The 22,899-nt window shown below is 41.0% G+C and overlaps 3 protein-coding genes across 8 annotated transcripts in view; 1 reads left to right on the top strand and 2 right to left on the bottom strand.

Annotated features, from left to right (window-relative positions):
* IPO11 (importin 11) overlaps window positions 1-22,899 on the bottom strand; it is a 483,265-nt gene that overhangs the window by 74,584 nt on the left and 385,782 nt on the right. Inside the window, exon 2 of one of the 2 annotated variants that reach the window (XM_048930643.1) lies at window positions 10,136-10,281. In XM_048930643.1, coding sequence (XP_048786600.1) covers window positions 10,136-10,273 — 138 coding nt within the window. In that variant the 5' untranslated portion in view covers window positions 10,274-10,281. Of the gene's footprint in view, window positions 1-10,135; window positions 13,038-22,899 lie in introns of those variants that run through there. The other variant, XM_048930638.1, reaches the window with a different exon arrangement.
* Window positions 95-10,124, top strand: DIMT1 (DIM1 rRNA methyltransferase and ribosome maturation factor). The gene is made up of 12 exons (XM_048930688.1): window positions 95-235; window positions 372-445; window positions 1,256-1,342; window positions 2,025-2,086; window positions 2,193-2,286; window positions 2,366-2,415; window positions 3,105-3,228; window positions 3,325-3,417; window positions 5,214-5,278; window positions 5,582-5,645; window positions 6,133-6,239; window positions 6,957-10,124. Exons 1-12 carry the CDS (start codon window positions 175-177, stop codon window positions 6,997-6,999), a joined length of 924 nt encoding a protein of 307 aa, XP_048786645.1. The 5' UTR covers window positions 95-174; the 3' UTR covers window positions 7,000-10,124.
* KIF2A (kinesin family member 2A) overlaps window positions 13,943-22,899 on the bottom strand; it is a 56,281-nt gene continuing 47,324 nt past the window's right edge. For 3 of the 5 annotated variants that reach the window (XM_048930648.1, XM_048930649.1, XM_048930650.1), the window contains exons 17-21: window positions 21,635-21,748; window positions 20,660-20,810; window positions 19,054-19,155; window positions 15,227-15,362; window positions 13,943-14,872 (exon numbers count right to left, since the gene is read on the bottom strand). In XM_048930648.1, the coding sequence (XP_048786605.1) occupies window positions 14,787-14,872; window positions 15,227-15,362; window positions 19,054-19,155; window positions 20,660-20,810; window positions 21,635-21,748 (589 nt within the window). In that variant the 3' untranslated portion in view covers window positions 13,943-14,786. The remainder of the gene's footprint in view (window positions 14,873-15,226; window positions 15,363-19,053; window positions 19,156-20,659; window positions 20,811-21,634; window positions 21,749-22,899) is intronic. The other 2 variants (XM_048930651.1, XM_048930653.1) reach the window with 1 other exon arrangement.

The raw sequence follows: 22,899 nt of genomic DNA, 5'->3' as shown, positions 1-22,899 counted from the left end.
GCCGCCCCCCAGCACGAGGCGGCACGCAGCCGCGGCGCGAGAGCGCCCCTCCGCCCCCGCGCGGCCGCCGTAGCGCCGCGGTGACGCGCTCCTGCCGCGCTGCCCGACGGGAGCTGCCGTCCGGGTGCCCTCCCGCGGCGGCCGCACGTGCGCGCGGTGCGGAGCGGCGCCGCCATGCCTAAAGTAAAGGGAAAGAAGCGGCCGCGGCAGCAGCTCCAGGAGGGCCGCGCCAACGGTGAGTGCAGGCCGGGCTGTCGACACGGATACGCGTCGGAGGGTTCGTGGGCTTAATGGAGAAAGCGCCCGCGCTTTGCCGCGTCTCCTGGTCGGGCTGGCGCGGGGCGCGAACTTTCCGTCTGGCTTTCCCGCAGGTATCTTATTCAACACCGGCGCCGGGCAGCACATCCTGAAGAACCCCCTCGTCGTCAACAGCATCATCGAAAAGGTGCGTGCCCCAGGGCGCTGTCCGTGTGCTCGCGGGGCCGCTGGGCAGTCAGGTGCCTGCGCGGAACCCGAACAATTCTACCCTCCCGAGGTGTTCATCTCACAGCGCCTCAGCAGCGCCTTTCCTCCTGGGAGACGCTGAGAGAGCTGGGACTGCTCAGCCTGCACGTGAGGAGGCAGGTCCCCTCCTTACAGATCTCCGGAAGCAGGCTGGATGTGGGCCTGGGCACTCTGCTCAGGTTGAGCCGGGTGTGGACCCACAGAGCCTTGCCAGCCTCAGCCCTTCTGGGGTTCTGTGAAAGTAATGGTGAGGCCGTGCTGGTGTGGGTGCGTGTGTCAGGGGAAGTGAGTGCCCACCGTGCCTGCTGCACCTAATCGCTGTCACTTGGAGAGCTGGGAAGTTCTTTCAGCGTGCTGTGCTGTTAGGGCAGCGGCTGCGGGAGGTGCTCAACCTCAGAGTTGGGCTCAGGAGCAGAAGGAATTTTTGCTTAAAAACACGCTTTCATGCATTTTTTTTTCTGCATCCTTTTTATGGTTGCAGAGATGCTTTTTTGTACTACTTACATTTTACTGCATTTCTTAAAAATGGTGGCTATGTGCTTACTTTTCTGTACTCATCTAAAGCATCACTTAATTAAATTGTAGGACATTATTGTTTTCACTGTTTTCCCCCTTCTCATTCAGACTACATTTATATTTGTCTGTTAGTTCATTTCATGCTTTTATTGAGCTGCACATGCCTTCCATTTTAAAATTGAATGACCGCTACAAGTTTGTTTTAGAAAAATACTGAGATGCTATTTATTCTTAGGCTGCATTGAGGCGTACAGATGTTGTTCTGGAAGTAGGCCCTGGAACTGGTAACCTGACTGTAAAGATGCTAGAGAAAGTGAAAAAAGTAAGTGTGGACTTCCTCCTGTACTTAAATCATGTTATGGCTTAGACTGTGGCAAACAGAAGGGTCTTTTGCTGTCTCATCCAGGTAAGTAGAACTAACTGATTTATATTTTTCTCAACATGCATAATTCCAGTGAGTTTTTGTCTGTGTAATTCATATATGTTTTTGTCAAACTGTATTGCTATTATCAATTTATCTTGTATCTCTTGCATGTCAAAGCGTAATGTAGGTGTCCTAAAAACGAGCTCAGGGATGCCAGAAACCAGGAGGTTTCTGCAGAAACCTCTGTTTTTGCAGAGGGCAAAAGCTCGCTTGATCTTGATTTTCAGTAAGAATACAGGCCGTGAAAGCAGAGCCTCATGATCCTTCTGACTTTTTGAAGGGATACCTGGGTTACCACAGGGATAACTGGCTTGTGACGTTCATAGCTTTTTGATCTTTTGATGTCAGCTCTTTCTGTCATTGTGAAGCAGAATTCCCCAAGCATTCCCTCTAGTAGGGAACATGAGTAGGGATTAGACTATTTTAGACAGGCAGGAAAAAAACCACACATAGCCTGATGGAAATATTGAGTAGCTGCTTAATCTTCTAGCAACATTTGCTTGCACCTGTTTTACAATTGTAATTTTAGACCCAGTCAGGAGTTCATATGAAGCATTGCAAATATATACATTATTTTCAGGTTATTGCTTGTGAAATTGATCCCAGACTTGTGGGTGAACTTCAGAAAAGAGTCCAAGGCACGTAAGTATCAACTGTGGAAATTATGTGAACTTAAAGCAGTGGAGCTGCTTTGGCAAACACTAGCAACATGCTTATCTGAAGGTAACCCCAGTGTACTTTTCTTTAGGTGTCTGGCAAACAAACTTGAAATCAAAGTTGGAGATGTCTTGAAAACAGACTTACCATTTTTTGATGCATGTGTAGCCAACTTGCCTTACCAGGTATAGACTAAACAACGTGACAAAATTTTTTTTCATAATTGCTGGGAAGTTGTACTGATGTTAGTACTTTTTTCCTCAGATTTCTTCACCATTTGTTTTCAAGTTATTGCTTCATAGACCCTTTTTCAGGTATGTGAAATAGCAATGCTCTGGATTGACAGATAGAAGAAAAAGCCTCCTACTTTCTTTGTTTTTTGTAATGTAGAAACTGCTGATGCCTGTAGGTTAGTCAATGTGTTGTGCACAAGGAGGTGATTTAGTCTTCAAGAATTTCTCCTGTTTGCACTAGAATTGCAACTGATTGTTACTCCAGAGATAAGCAGTGCACAGTAAAATTTCAAATGCTTTCCTACATTAGGTAATAAGGTTGATAAGGGTAGAATTGAAGCCATGACATTTCCTATTGTCCATAAGGTGTAAAAATGTAGCTGACCAGGTACTTCTATGTGGTGTTCAATATGTCGTTGACAGACTTCTTTTAGTGATGTTACTTGTCAGTTTTTGGAGTTAGAGAACTTGGGTTTGAAAGATTTGTCATAGGAATACTCAAAGTTATTTGTTAGTCACACACAGAACTCTGAGACTAGTCTCTGTCTCTTTGATCTTCATCCACTTGAAATAACCAAACTCTGCAGTAGCACTGAAACAATTTGACTGATTTCAGTGAGGCTTTTTTGAACAATCCGAGCTAATTAAGCACGTGTGCGCACTGCTTTAAGTGCTGAGAGGGAAAAAGATGTGTTTTCTTACTGCTAGTTGGCTTTTGATTTAAAAGTTGATTAAACTTAGGATTTATTTGTCATATCTGTTTCTCCCAGGTGTGCAATACTTATGTTTCAAAGAGAATTTGCACTTCGTTTGGTTGCAAAACCAGGAAGTAAGCTGTACTGCAGACTTTCTATTAATACTCAGTTATTAGCTCGAGTGGACCATCTGATGAAGGTATACATTACATAACAAAGCTGTTGAAGAGAAAACTATGTTTCTATGAATGTGAAGATGTGCGGATTAATCATGCAGCTGCTTAACTTCTAACAGGTTGGAAAAAACAACTTCAAGCCACCTCCTAAAGTTGAATCCAGTGTTGTCAGAATAGAGCCAAAGAACCCACCACCACCCATCAACTTCCAGGTGAGCATCGTATGCTCTACTAACAGTGTAACATACTACTTATTATCTTGCATGCAAGACAGGGAGGTGATCCAAGTCAGCCAGCATAACTTGTCCAAGGGCCAGTTGAATGGAATTCTAGGATGGAGTGACAGCATCAATGGACAAAGGAAGGGTAATGATGTCATCTTCCTGAACTTCTTCAAGGCCTTTGACATGCTATCATATCGCATTCTTATGTATGGATTGAGAGGATGTAGATTTGAAAGGTAAATTATTCAGTGAAGAAATTGGTTGTATGGTTGCAGCCAGAAGGTTGTGGCCAGCAGGTCTGTGTCCAGGTAGAGGCTGATGATGAGTGGTCTCCCTCCAGGACGTCTTGGGATCAGTGTTCTTCAACATCTTTATCGGCAATCTAGAAAGTAGGTCTCAGTGTACCCTCCAGCAAATTTGCAGATGACTCAGCTGAGTAGTGCAGTTGATACAACAGAAGGAAGGGATGCCATTCAGAGGGACCTGGAGAGGCTTGAAAAGTGGGCCTTTGTGAACCTAAGGAAGTTCAATAAGGACAAGTTCAAGGTGTTTCACTTGGGTTGGGGCAATCGCAGATATGTGTACGTTATGAGAAGAGAACTCTTTGAGAGCAGCCCTGCAGAGAAGGACCTGGGGATCCTTGAGGATGCAAAGTCTTGATGCAAGCCAGCAGCATGCACTTGTGACCTGGAAGGCCAAGTGTATCTTGGGCTGCATCAACAGGGTGGCCAGTAGGGTGAGGGATGGGAATGTCCCCCTTTGATCTGCCCTTATGAGGCCTCACCTGAGATACTGCATCCAGTCTTGAGCCCCAAACACAAGAAGGATCTGGAGATGTTGGGACAGATTTAGAACAGAAGGGCCATAAGAATGACCTGATGTCTTCAAGGATTCTCCCGTGAATACAGGCTGGGGGAGCTGGGCTTGTTCAGCTGGTTCAGCCTATGAGGAAACCTCATTACCATCTTCCTTTACATAAAGAAAGCTTATAAACAAGAGGAAGACTCACTTTTTACAGACTCAGAAAGGACAAGGGAAAATGGTTTTCAACTAAAGAAGAGGAAATTTAAGTTAGATGTTAAGAAATTCTTTACTCAGAGAGCGGTGAGGCACTGGCACAGGCTTCCTGGAGGAGGTGTGTGTGTCCTAACTAATGAGATGTTACAGACCATGCTGGCTGGGGCCTCTGGGTAACCAATATCATGGACGTTGTCCTTGCTTATGGTAGGTGAGTTGGAATGTGTTATCTTCAATGTCCATTTCAATGTAAGTTGTTCTATGATTCTGTTTCTGACAACACTGACCCGTATCAGCGGGGGAGTTGCAACTCATAATGTGCCTTTCATAGTGCTCCCCCTTCTGGCTGATGGCTTTATTGTTTATGATAAAAAGAATGTCTTCAGGTCACTCTTTACGGTGTCAGAAGATAGATGCTACAAGATAACGTTTTTGGAGTTGATTTTTGAAGTGTTTTGATCTTAAAGACTTTTCCAACCTTGTCCAGCACTATTCAAATATTCCTGAAGCATCTTGCATCTTCAGCATTTAAAATTTCACCTGGAAGCCCTGGCCACAGGAAAGAGCAAGTGGTTTTATTGGGTGAAGTGTTTTTTTTTTCTCCTCAACTTGTATTACTTTGTCCAAGATTGTGTGCTTTTTCACGAAATTCTTAAGAAAGATACTCTCCTGAAAGATCATTTAGGGTTGCAAAATTATCAAGTGTTTGTTTCTGATTGTAGCAGCTGTATTTTCCTTTCAGTAAAGATTGTACACTTCAATTTCAGGAATGGGATGGTCTGGTAAGGATAGCCTTTGTTAGGAAAAACAAGACACTCTCTGCAGCCTTCAAGTAAGTAACTTCTATTCGAGAAAAATTTTTCAAAGTTTGAGAGTTCATCCAATTCACCATTCACTTTGTGAAAATGCATGGCAGTGTTAAATGCATGCCATCAGAGTCTGGAATAAACTTTGAAGGAGAGTTTATGCTGAGGTCACAAACTCTTACAAAATGAAACTTTTAGGAGATAACCCTTTAACAGGCATCTGTTTAAAAAGAACAACTCTGTGTCGTCAATAGTTTATTTTTATAGTGAAGTCTAACAGAAAGGCAAACTGAAGATCAGCTTTCATTCTAGATTTACGTTTCCTTTAGGTCAAGTGCTGTAGAGCAGTTGCTGGATCACAACTACCGAATTCATTGTTCCTTACATAATACAGTAAGTTCCTTTTTAATACATCAAATTTTAAGCCTGTGAGTTGTGACCTAAATTCTAATACTGTAAGAATAAAAAAATAACAATGGAAAGGCTCGACATGCAAAAGCGTGTCTGAGACGGTTTTGGGAAGGGAGAAATTTAGCTTTTTTTCTTAAAGAAAAATCTGAAACTGTTACTAAATTGCAGTGAAAAAAAATTAAATCTGAGGACATTGTTAATACAGTGGCTGTACATGTCTCAAGGACTGACCTCACAGCCTGCTAAGAAAACCTTGTGTCAGATTAGCAATACTGTTACTGATTCATTTATAGTGAATGGGCTAAGGTATAATTTCAGACACAAGAATACAGTAATCCATAGAAAAAAAAAAAAAAGTACGGCTTACATTGCTTAAAAGAAGCAGGTCTAAAAGCAGGGAAATAATAAGTTAATATTTTTCTGTGCTTTGACTAGAAAAGTAATTTGAATCCTTTTTTTCTATTGCCAGGAAGTACCTGAAAATTTCAAAATTTCAGAGAAAATACAGACAGTCCTAAAAGATACAGGTTACTCTGAAAAACGAGCCCGCTCCATGGATATAGATGATTTCATTCGGTAATTCTTTTCTGCCTTCCTTCTAAGCTTCTTCAGATTCCACCTGCTTCTATACCTACGCTGAACAGATTAATAGTGGGTCACACAGGAAAAGTAGTATCCCTGCATTCCACTGAATGCCAAACACTCTTTTCTTTCCAATCTGAACATGAAGCACTTAAACTCTATATGTGTATTAACTGCTGCTTACAGTATTCGTAAGCAACTAGATAAAGATCCCTACTCCTGTAATGTCTGTTCTAAGCACTTCTACATCTCTTCTACAAACGTAATTGCTAATGTCACTTTTCTGCATGCTTGCACAGCCCTTACTTATTTTCAGGATTGGGCCTTAATCTGTACCATAATTTGGAAATATTTGTAATTTCCTACTATGTTGTCTGGCTTCTGGCTATTAACTCCAAGTTGGAACAAGAATCATCTAAAATTCCTGCTTGTTTGTCAGTGTAACAGTCAATGCTGTAACTGCTCTTTACAGAGATGTAGCAAACCTGGTAGGATGCAACATAAATAACTGGACTGGAAATGTACCTGTAGCACTAAAGTGGCAAACTTAGTAGTAACTTCCAATGTAACAGTGTAACAGTTCTTTCTTGTATTTAATTATGGATACTTTTGTGCTGTCTTGAATGTTTGCCAGTAAGCATGTCTTAGAAATGATTTAATCTGCTGTATAAATTAATAGAAATTGTGACATGAATATTTCACTTTTTTCAGACTCTTGCATGGCTTCAACTCAGAAGGCATCCATTTCTCATAGACTTTACCAGAAGAGTGAAAGATCTTCTGTACTTACTTCTGTAAGCCTTATCTAATCCCACGTGACTGAAAAGGGAGAAGCTCTTCTCACAAAAGCAGCAGAATACAGCATTCACATTTTGATTCCTATTGAGAATAAGATGTGCTATTTTATCACAGACAACAGAAGAGGAGATACTACTGCATATTTTAAACGCATTCAGTTTGTTCATGGCTGAAGAGCTGGACTTCCACACAAAACTGTATTTTTCAGTATACTCAATGACACGGGGATTGATACTGCCATAACTTAAATCTGTATTCTCTGATCATGAACTTCATCTCAGTATATTCCTACAATACAGTAGAATCTGATCTGGCAACAAAAATGGATATGTAGTAATTCCAGTTAAATGCTTCCTTTTGATTTGAAATGACCACGTCTTCCATTTGTCCTCCAGGAACCAATGGCATTCCAAGTCTGTTAGCAACTTAATACTGTTAAGAAAATCCCATTAAGTGTTTTTCAGAAACAAGAGCATTTGTCTTATGGGCTTTGTATAAGCTACTGAGGTCAATATTTCCTTTATCAACTGTCTTAGTACTTTTGAACCTTTGTAGGAATTGGCAGAAAATTACCAGCTGACCGGCAGTCTTAATGCATGGCCAGAATCTACAGATTTTTGTTTTAGTCAACTATCTTGTGGGATAGATGAGTGGACAGTGAGGTGGGTTGAGAACTGGCTGACTGGCAGAGCGCAGAGGGTCGTCGTTGGTGGTGCAGAGTCTGGTTGGAGGCCTGTAACCAGCGGTGTTCCTCAGGGGTCTGTGCTGGGTCCGGTCTTGTTCAACATCTTCATCAATGACCTTGATGAGGGGATAGTGGCCACCCTCAGCAAGTTTGCTGATGATACGAAGTTGGGAGGATTGGCTGACATGCCTGAAGGCTGTGCTGCCATTCAGTGAGACCTGGACAGGCTGGAGAGCTGGGCAGAAAAAAAAACAGATGAGGTTTAACAGAAGAGAGTGTAGAGTCTTGCATCTGGGGAGGAATAATTGCATGCAGCGGTACAGGTTGGGGGATGAGCTGCTGGAGGAGAGCTCTGCAGAGAGGGACCTGGATGTCCTGGTGGACGACAGGTTGGCCATGAGCCAGCAGTGTGCCCTTGTGGCCAAGAGGGCCAATGGCATCCTGGGGTGCATTAAAAAGAGCGTGGCCAGCAGGTCGAGGGAGGTGATCTTCCCCCTCTACTCTGCCCTGGTAAGGCCTCATCTGGAGTACTGCGTCCAGTTCTGGGCTCCCCAGTACAAAAAAGACAGGGATCTCTTGGAAAGAGTCCAGCGGTGGGCCACAAAGATGGTGAAGGGCCTGGAGCATCTCTGCTATGAGGAAAGGCTGAGTGAACTGGGTCTGTTCAGCCTTGAGAAAAGAAGACTGAGAGGGGACCTGATCCAGGTCTATAAATATCTAAGGTGTGGGGGGCAGAATGGCGAGGCCAGACTGTTTTCAGTGGTGAGTGGAGACAGGACAAGGGGAAACGGCCGGAAACTGCAGCATAGGAAGTTCTGCACAAATGGAGCACTGGGTTGTGGAGTCTCCTCTGAAAATATTCTCCAGGAGAATCTCTGGAGGTAAGACCTGCCTGGACACCTGCTTGTGCAACCTGGTGTAGGGAACCTGCCTTGGCAGGGGGGTTGGTCTCAATGATCTCTGGAGGTCCCTTCCAACCCCTATGATTCTGTGAATCTGTGAAGTCAGGAAGCTACTTTTGTAAGAAAACAGGGAATTTTAACATAGCTTAGACCTTTCATTGAGCCTCAAAGTGATGACTTGTGTATCCTAACTGAGTGAAGCCACTTAATGTTTTGATTACGTGTCTGTTGTTATGGACAAGGTGTAGTTTTCCCAAAGAAGCTTGTGTTAACTCTACACAACAGCCATTATCCACTTTGATCTGTCCTAAGACTCAGGAAAATGGTAATTATAGCACTGTGGCATCGTGCAGAGCTGAGAGCTTAACTATTAACTAACATTAGTCATTTGTTTTGTGTGGTATTTCTCATCTTCTATAAGACCGCAGTAAATGGAGAAGAAAGATAACCAAAAAGTACTTCAAAATTCACCTTCATTTTACAGAGTTCTTAAAATCAGTGATTCAGGTACATGCATGTGCAGGAAGGAGTGTTTCAGAAAACTGAATTACTTGTTTTCTAACTTAACAATTCTAGCTTGTAGAACCTCTTATGAATTATGGTTATATAGCAACAGCAGTATGCACAGGCAATACGGGAGGAACAGATGTTTCTCTGGTACATCGTGTTTCAATGCTGCTTTACAGCAGAGGAAATAGAATATGATTGTCCAGTACTCCCCGTCCATCATAGCAGTGGGCCACGTCATTCACTGTGTCACATCGGTTGCTTACATTTGTTCATACTGCTTCAGTTTTGTTGTAGATCCAGGAAGTACAGCAGGATCTATCACAGAGTTGTTCTCTGAATGGATACTAGATGGAATTTCAGCTTTTATCTGGTACAGGCTATGTTACTCACAAGGATTAGTGAAAGTAGGTGGAATTTTATTGCCTCTTTTCTGCATGTCTTCTTTGGTACCCACTATGATCTACAGCCTGGCTGTGTCTCTAGGTTTGTACAGATGAATAGTAGGGAAGCAAAGGTTAAGTTTGGAGACAGTCTGGGCTGTAGCAACCATGTCCTGGCACAGTTTGCGATCTTGAGAAGTATGGGCCTGGCAAAGAGCAGAGTCAGGACCCTGAACTTCAGGAGAGTGAACCACAGCTTTTTAAGGAGTTAGTGGATGAGATCCCCTGGGAAACAACTCTGCTTAGGAGTATAGGAATGGAGCAGAGCTGGCAGCTGTTTAAGGACACCTTTCTGGAAGTGTGGGAGCACTAGAGGCTCAACCACTCATGCTGCTAGAAGTTCTATTTTCTCCCTTACCTAAATGCCTGGGAATCAGATCTCCTCAGAGACAGTGAGGACAATGCCAAGCACAGCTTCTGTAAGGACACCAGCAAGCTGGACCATGACAACTCAATGCCACCCTTAGCCAGATGTCACTATCCAACACCGTTCTAAAAAGTCACCTTCAACTTGCTGACAAGTTAAGAAACAACACTTTTCCCACTGTATCTTACCAACAAGACAGAGTAAAAGCCTGGCTGTGTCTCCCACTGCTTCAGTTGTTCCTCAGCTGGCTTCAGCAGTGCAGTATCTTGACTAGTAGCTTGGGTCAAGACTTGCAAAACAACACTGCTTGCACTGTTGAGATCCATGAAAATCTGACAGCATTTAAAAAAAGAAGAGAAACACTTAGGAATAAAAGACAGCAAATACAGACAGGTGATTTCCATGCACATTATCTAAACACCCTGTACTAATTTTTCATTAGACTACGTTGTGTAAGATAACATCACACCCACTCATAAGCACTGTCAAGGTACAGAGATTCAACTAATTTACTTTCAGAAAATTATCCACAGTAAAAGCAAGCATTAAGTCTATTTTGTAAGGTATTATTCTGTTAACGTCTGTGTCTCAAAGCTTGCTGGGGGCACAGATGGACTTGTTCAAGTCCCGAACAAGGATTGTGAAATTCTTTGTCTGAAGGACACAGATGAACAAGTGCTGAACAAAGGTTGTGAGATCCTTTGTCTGGGGGATGCTGATGGACAAGGCCAGGGGCAACGAGAGCGAAATGAGCTGCAGCTAAACAGCTGTGAAGTGCTCCTTTGTGTGGACCGATCTCAGGATGATGGCCATCTCAGGGGGTACTCAATGACTCTTGCTCAAGGCCCATCCTTGTCACGTAGGCAGGAGAGCAAGGAGGACAAAAGAGGAACTGAAAACCATGAGGATAGGTTTTCTGGCAGCAGATTCCTCATGAAGAACGGAGGTTTCTGACAATATGATTCCTCACGAAGAAGATCAAGGATTCCTGACCATCAGATTCCTCGTGAGGTGACTCCTTCATGCTGTCAAACTCTCCTGTGCCTGCTGCCTGAGCGCTGCTGCAGCTTCAAGGATTGGCTCCGCGACTTCCTTCACTACCTGCTTGCTGCCCAAGGCCGGCCACGCTGCTGCTGCTCCCCGCCCCCCGCTGCGTCTGCCTGGGACCTTCAAACGCCGTGCAACGGGACGGCTGCTGGATCCTGATGGTGACTCTCCCCACTTTACACAACTCCTGCTTCTTTCCCATCTTTTCTATCACCCTCCTTCCGTTCCCCGTCTCCCTGCTTAGGTTTTGTAGTAAACTGGTCGGACCAACATGTGAACCGTTGTTTCTTAATCTCACGCTGGGTATACGGATATTAAAAGAACCTCATCTCCCTCCTATAAATTGGAGCGAGACATTTTATTATTGGCGCAGTGTGCAGGATACCCGCTGTGAGAGTGCTGTCCTTCCAGGTATAGTTTGAAACTTTTTTCTGTGTGCACCTCCTGGAGTTGCAAGGAGCGATAGTTTTGAAAATTTAGACGTGAGTCCTCCAGGAAGGCCGCTCCATATTCTGAAACTTTACCTTTTATGTGTGTACCTCTCGGGGACGTATTTTGACTATTTGCATTTTGTTTAATACGTGTGTGCCTCCTCGGGAAGACCTCTATGGTTATTTGGTAACTGAAGTGCGAAACTTGAACCTTTTGTGCGTGTGTGTGTGTGTGTGCGCCTCTTGGGGAAGTGAGGAAGTGGTATTTTGTGACTTAAACGTGTGTGCCTCTCCGAGAAGTTTTATTTACTCTACTGAAACCTAGAAAGTGTTGCTTTAGCTTCACTTTTTTTGTGCTCCCCCCAAAGAAAGGGAGGAGTAGTTTGAGCTGTGTGCACCTCCTGGAATTGCAAGGAGTGAACTGTAACTTAGGTGTGGTGTTTACAGGGTTTTTTTTAGCCTCTTGTCTTTGCGTGCTCCCCTCAACGAAAGGGAGGCGTGATTGGAGCGTTTGCTCCAATCTGAGGACAGGCTGGGGAAGCAAGGTCTCCTTGCTCAGCCTGGAGAAGAGAAAGCTGGGAGGAAACAATCACAGCCTTCCTGTACTTGAGAGGAGATTATGAACAGAAGAGACTTTTTACGCAGGCAGATGGTGATAGTTAAGGGTGAGCAGATTTAAACAAAAAATGTTTAGACGCTAAGAAGAAATTCTTTGGTCAGAGGGCAGTGAGGCAGAGGAACAGCTGCCCAGAGAAGCTGTGGATGCTCCATCCATGGAGGTATTCAAGGAAGCTAGACAGGGCCCTGGGCAACCTGATCAGATGGGTGGTGTCTGCACATAGCAGTTGGGATGACACTGGTGATCCTTGAGGTCCCTTCCAACCCGAGTCATTCTGTAATTCCATATTGTGATCTTCAGATGTTCTTCTAGAAATTAAGAATTCTCTCTGGTATTACAAAATAACCTAAGGGTGTCTTAACTTTGTGGTTGCCAGGTCCACATTGAGTGAACAGGAATTATCTTGGGCTGCATACAAAATATAAGTACTTGTACATCAATAATTATTTTAAAATATTTCTTACCAAAACATAAAGTGAGCAATAACAACAAAAATAGTGAGGTACGTGACCCTGTTTTTGTGAAACGTATCCCCCTGGTTCATTGGCAATGGCTGCAATTCTTAGTGAGCTCTCAAGGCGTTTGTCAGATTTGTGATGAAATTTTACTCTTCCCATGCCTTGTCCTTGAAAACAGTTTTTCACAAATCTAAGTACTGTGAAAAATGCCAACATGAATGAGGCATGACTGTGAAGCAGGGGATATTTATCTCTGCTAAGATAAGGCTTATGGAAGTCTGGTAAAGAGAGTTGGATTTTTGAGTTGAACTTTGGATTGCAACTCCATACATTCCATTTGAAAATTTGCAAATAATGCCTTGAAAATGGAGTCACAAGACATTAATTTTTTTCAACAGTCTTGAAGCCTATTCTCCAATTCTTGTCTCAAAACAAAGTTCAAAAAATCAAAAATCGAGAGGCCTTTTCAAAAGTGCAGCCACTCACATGTTTACAAAGTACCACCCTCCCCAAAACGGAACAGAACTTTGATAGAATTCTCATTTGTAGTTCATTTAATAGCTTAATTTATTAAACACATTATGTAAAATCTACATTGGCTTTTTTTTTTTTTTTTCTTCAGTTTTCATGTTTACACACAAGAGGTTTTTTTGATTCTTTTAACCATGATGCGACAAGAGCTTCCCATAGCCTACCTTCCTATGGGAGATACAAACATTAAACACTACAAGAATTCCTGGCTCATTTAACTCTCTTTTCATTGCCTTCCCTTTATTTCCCTCTAGGCCTTACACAAGCAAACAGGCTTGTATTCCAAAAGTAATGTTTCAGCAGTTCCCAGGAAAGTCTGCTGATAGAAACTCCTGGAAACAGGGAGAACTCCTAGAGAGGTCTACAGCTCTTCACTTGATGAGAAGTTCTTACATGAAAGGTCAATCTCTTTTGGATACACAAAGTAACTTGAGTGCCACCAGCCAAGAAGTGCTGATACACATGGCGCCATTTGTGAGAATTTAGTTACTTGAGGAATTCCTGTTAGCACTAGGTAGAGGTATTGTGCAAATCCTTAAATGATGCAATTTCACACCACTTTTCAGCTGCTGGCACTGCATACAAAGGGAAAAATAGGTATTAGCTACTATTTTTAAAGCAACAGAGCTACTCAAACTACCTGCAAACTACAGTTAATGTACATGTAAATCTGTCATGCATCAAAAGCCAATTTAACAGTATGTGAAAGGCCAGTATATTTAGCTAGATCCCCAAAATGTATTTATTTAGCTAGATCCCCAAACTTTGACAGTTATCCTAGCCATACACAGAGGTAAGATTGTACCTTTATTCTGACAGCATTATCACACCATACCACATGCTGCATATCTGCATTATCCTAAGATACAACTCTCCTCGGTACTTAGACATTACCCTTTATTATACATCAACTAATTTATATTTTTTTTCTTTTTTTTTCTTTTTTTCTTTTTTTTTTTTTAACTGAGAAAAGTGTTATATAACCATTCTTCATGGTTTTCGGATAAATCTAGAATCCATATTTTTACAAGGAGGATGGAATGTCCAGCTGTTCGTCCACTCTAACAGCTCTTACAGTTCCTGTTCAAATGATATGGCACATTCTGTGAAATGAATGAACTACTCACCAAAAAAAAGTTTCAAAAGACATTAAAAATGTACATACACTAAAAGCAATTTATATTGACAAAATAAGGAATGTTGCTTAAAGCTGTGCTTCAGAAGGGGGATGTTTAGGGTTAAGGAGCCTTCATCAAGGCACAGAACAGGAAGTGGTAAGCACAGCTATCTGCAGAAGAGAAGTTATGTACAACCACTAGTGAGGTGAGCATGCAAGCAAACACAATTTAAAACTACACAGCTGATCTCTGTAACAAACCCGAACATAGTAATATGGAAATACTGTGATTTTTTAATAGCCACAGTTTTACTTCATTGTTAAAAACATGGCAAATATTTCCCAACATAAAATTCACAATTTGAATAAATGAAATATTTTAAACAAAGTGCTTCACAGATCTAAACCCTGCATGGTTGTGCTGTCTGGTCTAGAAGCATTTTGTAGACATCATAGGAGCATTTCACACAAAATCGAAAATGTCACTCAGGTGAATAAGAAACAGGACATTTCCACAGACATTTCTAACGCTTTTACACTTTCAAGTAGTTGAGTTCTTAGGGCCACTGGGTTTTGTAACAAATGTGTGCTACAGCAGTATGGGTTCGTGGGTTCCTTCAGCAGCAAAGGCCTCTTTCAAACGGCACGTGGTCTTTTTGGGTTGATCTGTTTACTGGCCTGTTCCTCCTCTTGGAGAGCTGCTCGGAAAGATTTCACTTTATCTGTAATGAAAAAGAGAGAATGAGTACTGATATGCCTATGCCCAACACAGATCCTGAAACTATTTTTTTTTTTTTTTTTTTTTTGTGCATCTTCTTTGCATTTTCTTTTTCTTCTCTTTAACATTTTGGAATAAAGGAAAAGGAAGTTACAGAAACAAGTCCATACTTCCTGGAGGTGTAACAGAGATTTTTCTTTCAAACTAGAATGACTGGAACATAGATATGAACTTTTGCCTAGGCAGCAGAACAATCATTTCTTCTAATGTACATGACAGTGTAAGGGGAAAAATATCCCAAAATACAAGCCCAAACTACACATTGCTAATCAAGCAAAAGTGATTAAAAGTGATCTACCTCTAAGTTCAGTCAGAATATCAATCTTTTGATCCAGAATTGCTTCAAGTTGGGTAGCGTAAGAATCCACATCATAGTCCACTTCTTCCGTCATCTCAAGAAGTGCTTTTTCATCTTCCAGCCATCTAATAGATTCCTAGGTAGGTTATAAAAAAAACAATCAAGACAGCAAAACAAAAAAACATTAGCAAAGGTACAGGTTTTAAATAAAGAGATGAATTACTACTTACACTCAAGATGACTGTATTTCCTACTGTTTAATTGTCTCACTCCAACAAATTTCTGTCTTAAAACGAATCCGTATTTTCAGTTCAGAAAAACTACATGTGCTCTACATGCAATTTCTTAGTTCCAACAGCCACATCATCAACCATGTTACACAGTTCTACTTTCATGCTTCAGTTTCAATTATGGGCTATTTGCCACCGTCTATGATGGCAGCGCTGTTAGAATCACAGAATCCTTAGAGATGGAAAAGATCATTAAAGGCCATCTACAGGTCATCTAGTCCAACTCCCCTGCAATGAACAGAGACAATCCACAGCTTGATCAGGTTGCCCAAAGCCAATACAGCCTCACCTTGAAAGTCTCAAGGGAATGGGCATCCACTACATTTCTGGGCAACCTGTCACCACCATCACTGTACAGATTTTTTCCTTATATCCAACCTAAATTTTCTCCTTTTTAAGCTTGAAACCATTTCCCCTTGTTCTATCACCACAGACTCGGCTAAAGAGAATGTCCCCCTCTTTCCTGTAGCTCCCCTTCAGATACTGAAAGGCTGCTAATAACTAACTGCTATAAGGTCAGCTCAGAGCCTTCTCTTCTCCAGTCTGAACAGCCCCAGCTCTCTCAGCTCCTTGTAGGAGAGGTATTCCAGCTCTTGGATCATTTTTGTGGCCCTCCTCTGGACACACTCCAACAGGTCCATGTCTCTGATGTACTGAGGATTCCACATCTGGATGCAGTACTCCAGGTGAGGCCTCACCAGAGCAGGAGAGCAGGATCACATCTCTCAACCTGCTGTCCATGCTTCTTTTTTCCAGCTCATTATTGGCTTTCTAGGCTGTGAGAGCACATTGCTGGCTCGTGTACAGCTCGCTGTTCACCAGTATTCCCAGGTCTTTTCTGGCAGGGCTGCACTCAATCCTTTCATCCCTCAGCTTGTACTGATAGTAGAGGTTACGTCCACCCAGGTGCAAGACCTCGCACTTGGCTTTGTTGAACCTCATAATGTTGACCCGGGCCCACTGCTCAAGCCTGTCTAGATTGCTCTGGATGCATCCCATCTCTCTGGTGTGTTGACTGCACTCCACACCTTGATGTCATCAGCAAACTTGCTGAGGGTACACTCAACCCCATTGTCAATGTTATTAATGAGGACATTAAAGAGTATGAGTACCAGCACTGACTTCTCAAAAGTCATCCAGAGTGGGCTCGTAACTACATCAATGAATTCACTCAGGCCTCTGGAATGCATCTCATTGGCACCCATAGACTTGTGGATATTCAGGTTCCTCAGGGAGTTACAAACTTGATCTACACTTACAGTGGGAGGGACATTGCTTTCCCAGTCCCTTCCTACCAAACCAAACATTTGAGAGCTGCATGACAAGCAGTTAATTAGAGAATACTGAGGCAAAAAAGTTTAGCCTCCTTTTGCCTGCTATTACTAGCTTGCCTACATCACTCACTAGTCCCTCTTGGAACTTTCATTGCTACAGTCAAGGAGCCAAGGCAATTATATCCATACTCAAAACCAAATCTGACAAGCTGTAAAAGAGGAGAGCTATTTCAAGGTCTATATTGCATATGATAACTCCTCACACAGATATGAGTACTGAAAAAGGAATATGCCTTTGCATTCCAATAAAAAAGAGTAGCTTAAAAAGTCATGCAGGAAAGATTGCAATCAGGAACTTGAAGTTCACAGAACCATGCAAACTTACTCATTAAAAATGCTTTGATTTAAAAAGAGAAAGTGGCTGACAGTTCGAGGCATGCTGGGACCAAAATACTGAAATTAAGTATTTCCCTCTGTGCTCAGCAGCCAAGTAATGTCAAAAGCATAGTCTAAACATCATGTATGTTTAAGGACAAATGGAACTCACACTGGGATAGGATTCATCTCATCTAATGTAAACGTATATATCCAAGAATCTAAGGAAAACTGACACATCTAGAGCACAATTCATTCCATTGATGACTTTTTTTTTTTTTTCCTTCTTTTTTTTCTTTTATTTTTTAAATCAGTGTAGGGTAGTTTGTATCCCAGAATCATCAGCTTCCCAGAGAAAGCTAGTAACAGATGAGCTCTGCTTGATACAACCCAGAGATTTCGTACTGGTGCAGTACACTTCCACCCATGCCATAAACCATCAAGGAAGGTGGTAAACATGAGAGCTAAAGATTGAACACATTTCCTTCTACTGATGGTGATTAAAAGTAATCTCCAACAGAAGGCCAGATGGACACACAGGGGCAGTAACATCTTAAACTAACAGCCTCTCCAAGCAGTAGAACAAGCAAGTTCCAAGCATTAGGGTTCATAATATAGGTTCATCATACAGGGTTCACAGCATATGGAGTATAACTTTCACACACCTCTGCATGTTTTACTTCAGGGCTAATGTTTCAAAACTAAATGTGTTATTTACCATCCTAATGTATTACATGCACACACATCAATGCTCCATAAAGTCTGATGCCTACACTGAGGTGTGTATCCTACAGGTTTAATGTCCTGTATTCTTTTGAAGCAGACATTCCAAATGGAAGGCATGCATTAAGATTCTTGGGTTAAGAACAGAAGGAACTCCCACTTCTTGCTGAGAAATAGCTATTTGTACTTACTATTACAATTCATCTCCTGACTGTAAAAGGATTTATGAACACTGTGTTGGAGTAGTCCTTCCAAAGACCCTGACTACTTGCAGGTGAAAACTTTTATGTATTTGTAAGCAGGAAGCAAACAGGCAGTTACAAAAATACTGGTCTGTTCTGGATCTCAGCATCTTAAAAGGAGATATCAACAGAAGGATAATTGAAGGCAGTATTCTATGAGGGCTGCTCCAAAAGTAACACCTGCTATTTATTACTTTGGCCCATGATGTCAGAGGTGGATGTTGGTGGCAATGACAGCTGAGGCTGAATCTTCACCAGTATTTATTGGCAGCATGAGGGGCAGTCTGACAGAATGACATCATCATAGCATCATAAAATGTCTTATGTTGAAGGATACCTTAAGAATCAATCAGTTCCAACCCTCCCTACTATGGGCAGGATTTAAGTGTGGATAAAGCAGAAGTGTGTGCCACTGAATTCCCCCTGAATATGGAAAAAATGGCACTCACTGATGTTTGCTGAACACTGCTGGAGACAAGCAGTGATGACAGCAATGTTGCAAAGCCATGCTCCAGGCCACTATGCAGATGCCAAATGCAGGCAAGCACAGCATGCAGGCTCTTATTCACTGCTGGCAAAAATGTGTAGCTAATGGTGGTGACTATGCTGAAAAATAATGTTATATAGTCTACTTAGGAATGTGTCTGAGAAGCAAAATTTTAATACATTTCCTGGGATGAAAGAAGCATACGTTTCTGTCATCCCAGAAATGTATTAAAATTTTGCTTCTCAGACACATTCCTAAGTAGACAGTCTTACCTGCTCACTACAATGGGCTTCATGCAATTAAAAAAAATTACAAAATCCCTGGTGCAGAGTAATGACTAGATTATATTTCACATTATACATGGGATATGCTCTTTTGACTGGTAAAACCCAAATTCTTAGATTAGGATAAAATGAAACAGAGCTCTGTGCTTTACCTGGAAGACAGTCCTGTGGTCTTCTACTACTTGCTCTTCCATTTCCACCATTTGTGACACAGCTTCATGGAAAGTAAACAACTGTGGAGAAACTTCCTCTTCCTATAAAAAATTAAAATCATCAGCCTGGAAAGAAGTGTGGCTGCAGAAAATACACTGAATATGTTCCATTACATCATGCAGAATGAAAAGAAATATGAAAAAGCACAGCTTGTCAGATAGAATTTTATATTTTTTACATTAAATTCTCTAAAACTGAGGGGAGACGCTAATAAAAATCGAAATGTCAACTGATTTACATTTAATTCATATTCATTAAACGTTTCCAGTCACTTATCCTTGTGATTACTGGAAAACACGTTAGAAGAACAAGTTAAAATAGTGGGAAAAAAGGTAATTTCTAGTAGGTTTCAATACCTAATGAAAACCATATTTTCTACCAAGGCCTTTGCTGCGGATATCACAATAGACAAGGAATAATTAGGAAGAAAGAAAAAAAAAAAGAACAAATTCAATACATTTCAGGTAAATGGGATTAAGTTCATTCTCAGGGTGAAAAAAAAAGGAATAAACATGAAGGAAAAAATCTATAAAATATAAAGCAGTTAACACATTAGAAGAATGCAAAGCATAGATTTACAAACTAGGCCAGACAGGACTTCTGCAGACAATTAACAATCAAAGGCAAAAGTGCTAGGTAGGTTGCAATTAATTTTTTAGCAAGACAGTATGGTTTCTTATACCATGCCTTTGAAGTCTGTATAAAAATACATTGCAAAGCTTAACTGAATTCCACAGTGAACAATGAAAAAGTATGATATGTAACAATATCTGTCAGTTCAGTGCTAGATTTCAGAAATCTCTGAGCATGTTGTAGGGACAGTTAATAAAATGAGAGAAATATGCCAAAGATTGCAGAGCAAGTGTCTGAGAAACACTGACTTTTCCTTTCTATCGTTCAGCAGTATTTTTACAGATTGAGTTTTAATCTCTGTTGAATACTTAAGGAATCCAGACAAGAGATGAAAATCAGCAGTGAAACAAAAATGTCCTTCAGAAGCCAGCTTCCTGAATATTCAGCACAGGAAGACGTTCTGGGAACACGGTGCAGCTTTCTCACACTGGAAACTGGGGTTTCTCACCATGAAAATCAAATTCTTTTAGAATAAGAATGATGATTCGTACATGCAAAGAAAGGCATACTAACTTAAAATAGGTGCTGCATGCCCAAATAATAATGCTCAAAACCACAAGTATTTTAAATAAAATGGATTAGTTTCCCAGGATACAGTTAACTGCCAAATAAAGAGGTGAAGCTACAGTGGAAAAAATGCACACCAAATAACTGTCAGAGCAGGCACTGCAAACACATTCAAAGTTCTAATCATCAAGGAAGGTAAAGAAAAGTAAAGCATTCTCTCTTCACTCAGCCTTCCAGAGAAATTTTCTTTCTAAATTCTCTATGGGAATGAACTATAAAGTGAGAAGATGAAGATGCATGCTAGCCACTTAATTGCTAACAGGCTACATATACATATTACTTTGGATTTGCACTTGGATCGTATTTATGACCTTCTCTTTACACATAATGCAATAAGCCACTTACATTTTGTTCACAAAGCAGTTTAAGATCATCTCTCTGAGGAGAGCTCCCCACTCCCCACTGTGTGTCCAAGTCATCAATCTGACTGGGAGCATGGTGTATAATGGGACGGATATCCCCTGCAGCACTTGGATCAATGGTTAGCTCTTTCACCCTACAATTAGAGAATATTTCATTTTCAAATTAGTAACTTAATATGCAAAGTAGCCATCATCACTAAAAATAAAGCTCTACGGGTTTATATGCAATTTAATTCATTTAATACGGATGATGACATCACCTTCACAAATTTAATGTGCCATAAATGTATTACAACAACAACAACAAAGTATAATTCAGTTTCAGTTACATGTAAATTAAAGTTCATGTTTCAGCAAAAGTCATTTTTTCACTCCCCATCAAAATGCTAGGGGGGTGTAAATTTTCAAGCTCTCAACACCAACTCCTTAACAATAAAAGCATATGACAGAAAAGTTCATTTGATACTCAAAGCCTGACATGTTTCTTTTTCTGTGCATACAAATATGCTTTAAAAAAATTAATCTTTCAGTACTCACGAGCTGTTATAAGCAAATCCATCAAAATTCTGAAGAAAATCATTATTTGCAACCAAGTATCCCAGAGAATGAATATATCCTCTGATTAAAATAACTTCAGAAATATATTAATTATTCTATAAAAAGACTTTTTAGATTAGATCCACTAAATATACAAAGGTGACATCACCATTTTATTATTTTTTTAAATGCATGAAGGAAAATAGCAAGCCTAGATAAAAAGGGTGGATGTTTAAGGAGGATGAACAGAATACTGGGAAGATGATTGCAGATCATGCAGAACCATCACCTGCCAAACAAAATAAAAATGAAAAGTATATGTGACTCAAGGCAAGGGGACGAATGAAAATTTGGTCTGTAAAATTACATAGCCAAAACGAAAACTTAAAAATAAAGATTCCATGTATAGAATGAAGTAGACCTGGTGATTGAAGGAGAAAAGTCGTCATACTCATAGGAAGGAGAGAGATCAGAGCGACTGCCACTACCCTGTGAGAAGGGAATGTCCGAAGGACTAATTCCAAATTCCTTTACTCTGCAGCAGCAAAATACAGCAGCAAATTAAGAGAAAATGTTCTTGTAAACACAGTTAAAATAACAACTCTTTGTTTAAAATTCTTCTTTAATAGCTTAACAACAGACAAAACAAGCTTTAAATTAAAACACTTCTGCAGGAGACTACAAATACAGTGTTTTTGAAAGAGAACTCTGGATTTCAGCCCATGCTGTTAATACACATTCAAGATTCTATCAAATTGCTCCATTTAAAGTATCAAACCCTGTATGGCTACAACACTTTCTGTCCTGCTCACTTTCTTACATTGCATACTCACTGGCATTCAGCACTTATAAATTACCTGTATTATGAAAATGATACATTGCTAGAATAAAAAAAGCTTAAAAAAACCCAGAAAACATGAGGCAAATTTACAGTGGTAAGCATTTACCCTCTCTCAACATACAAATGTGACACCAAGAGGAAGAAAAAGTTTCACTGCAATTACTTCATATACTAGAAATCGGTGTGTGTGTTTTTGTAGTTTTTTTGTTTGTTGTTTTTTTTTTTTTTTCCCCTCTGTTATCAATTCAACAACACATGTTATATGGGACAGGAAAATCCAATGAGTCTTGATCAACATGGAATTCCCTCCTTTACATAACTGCAAGAGACTTCACAAGGAATGAAATCAAACATGAATTTGAGCCAGACAGATTTGCTACTAATTCCCTCGCTCCAGGCACTAACTCAGACTATAGGAGGAGTCAGTGGTAAGCTTCTACAGCACTCTTTTTGCTCATTAGTGGCCAGCCAGGGCATGCACAAGGCACGGTTCTGCTCTTTTCATTCAGGCAAAAAAAGCTAATCCTACGCCACTAGGTGGTAGCCTATTCTGGAAAAATGAACAGAATTTCTAACAGCCCATACATAGCTTGCCTCCTTTGTTCTTGGCAATCTCTGGCTCTGGCTGGAAAACTCCAGCAGATCTGAATGCAGCACAAACAAGATATAAGTAAATAAAGAGAACCACAACTGGGAAAGGCTCCTTCTAAAATTACTGAAGAGAAGCTAATGTTTTCATAGAGCAGCAGCAGCAAATCCAGAGGTGCTGACAGTCTCTGGAGGTGATAATTTCTCTACACTGATAATATAATCATTGTAGGATTAACCAGCTCTTTCTCTATTTA

Source organism: Lagopus muta, chromosome Z, assembly GCF_023343835.1.
Source record: "Lagopus muta isolate bLagMut1 chromosome Z, bLagMut1 primary, whole genome shotgun sequence".
Classification (NCBI taxonomy): domain Eukaryota; kingdom Metazoa; phylum Chordata; class Aves; order Galliformes; family Phasianidae; genus Lagopus; species Lagopus muta.
This window is presented reverse-complemented; position numbering and strand designations above follow the sequence as displayed.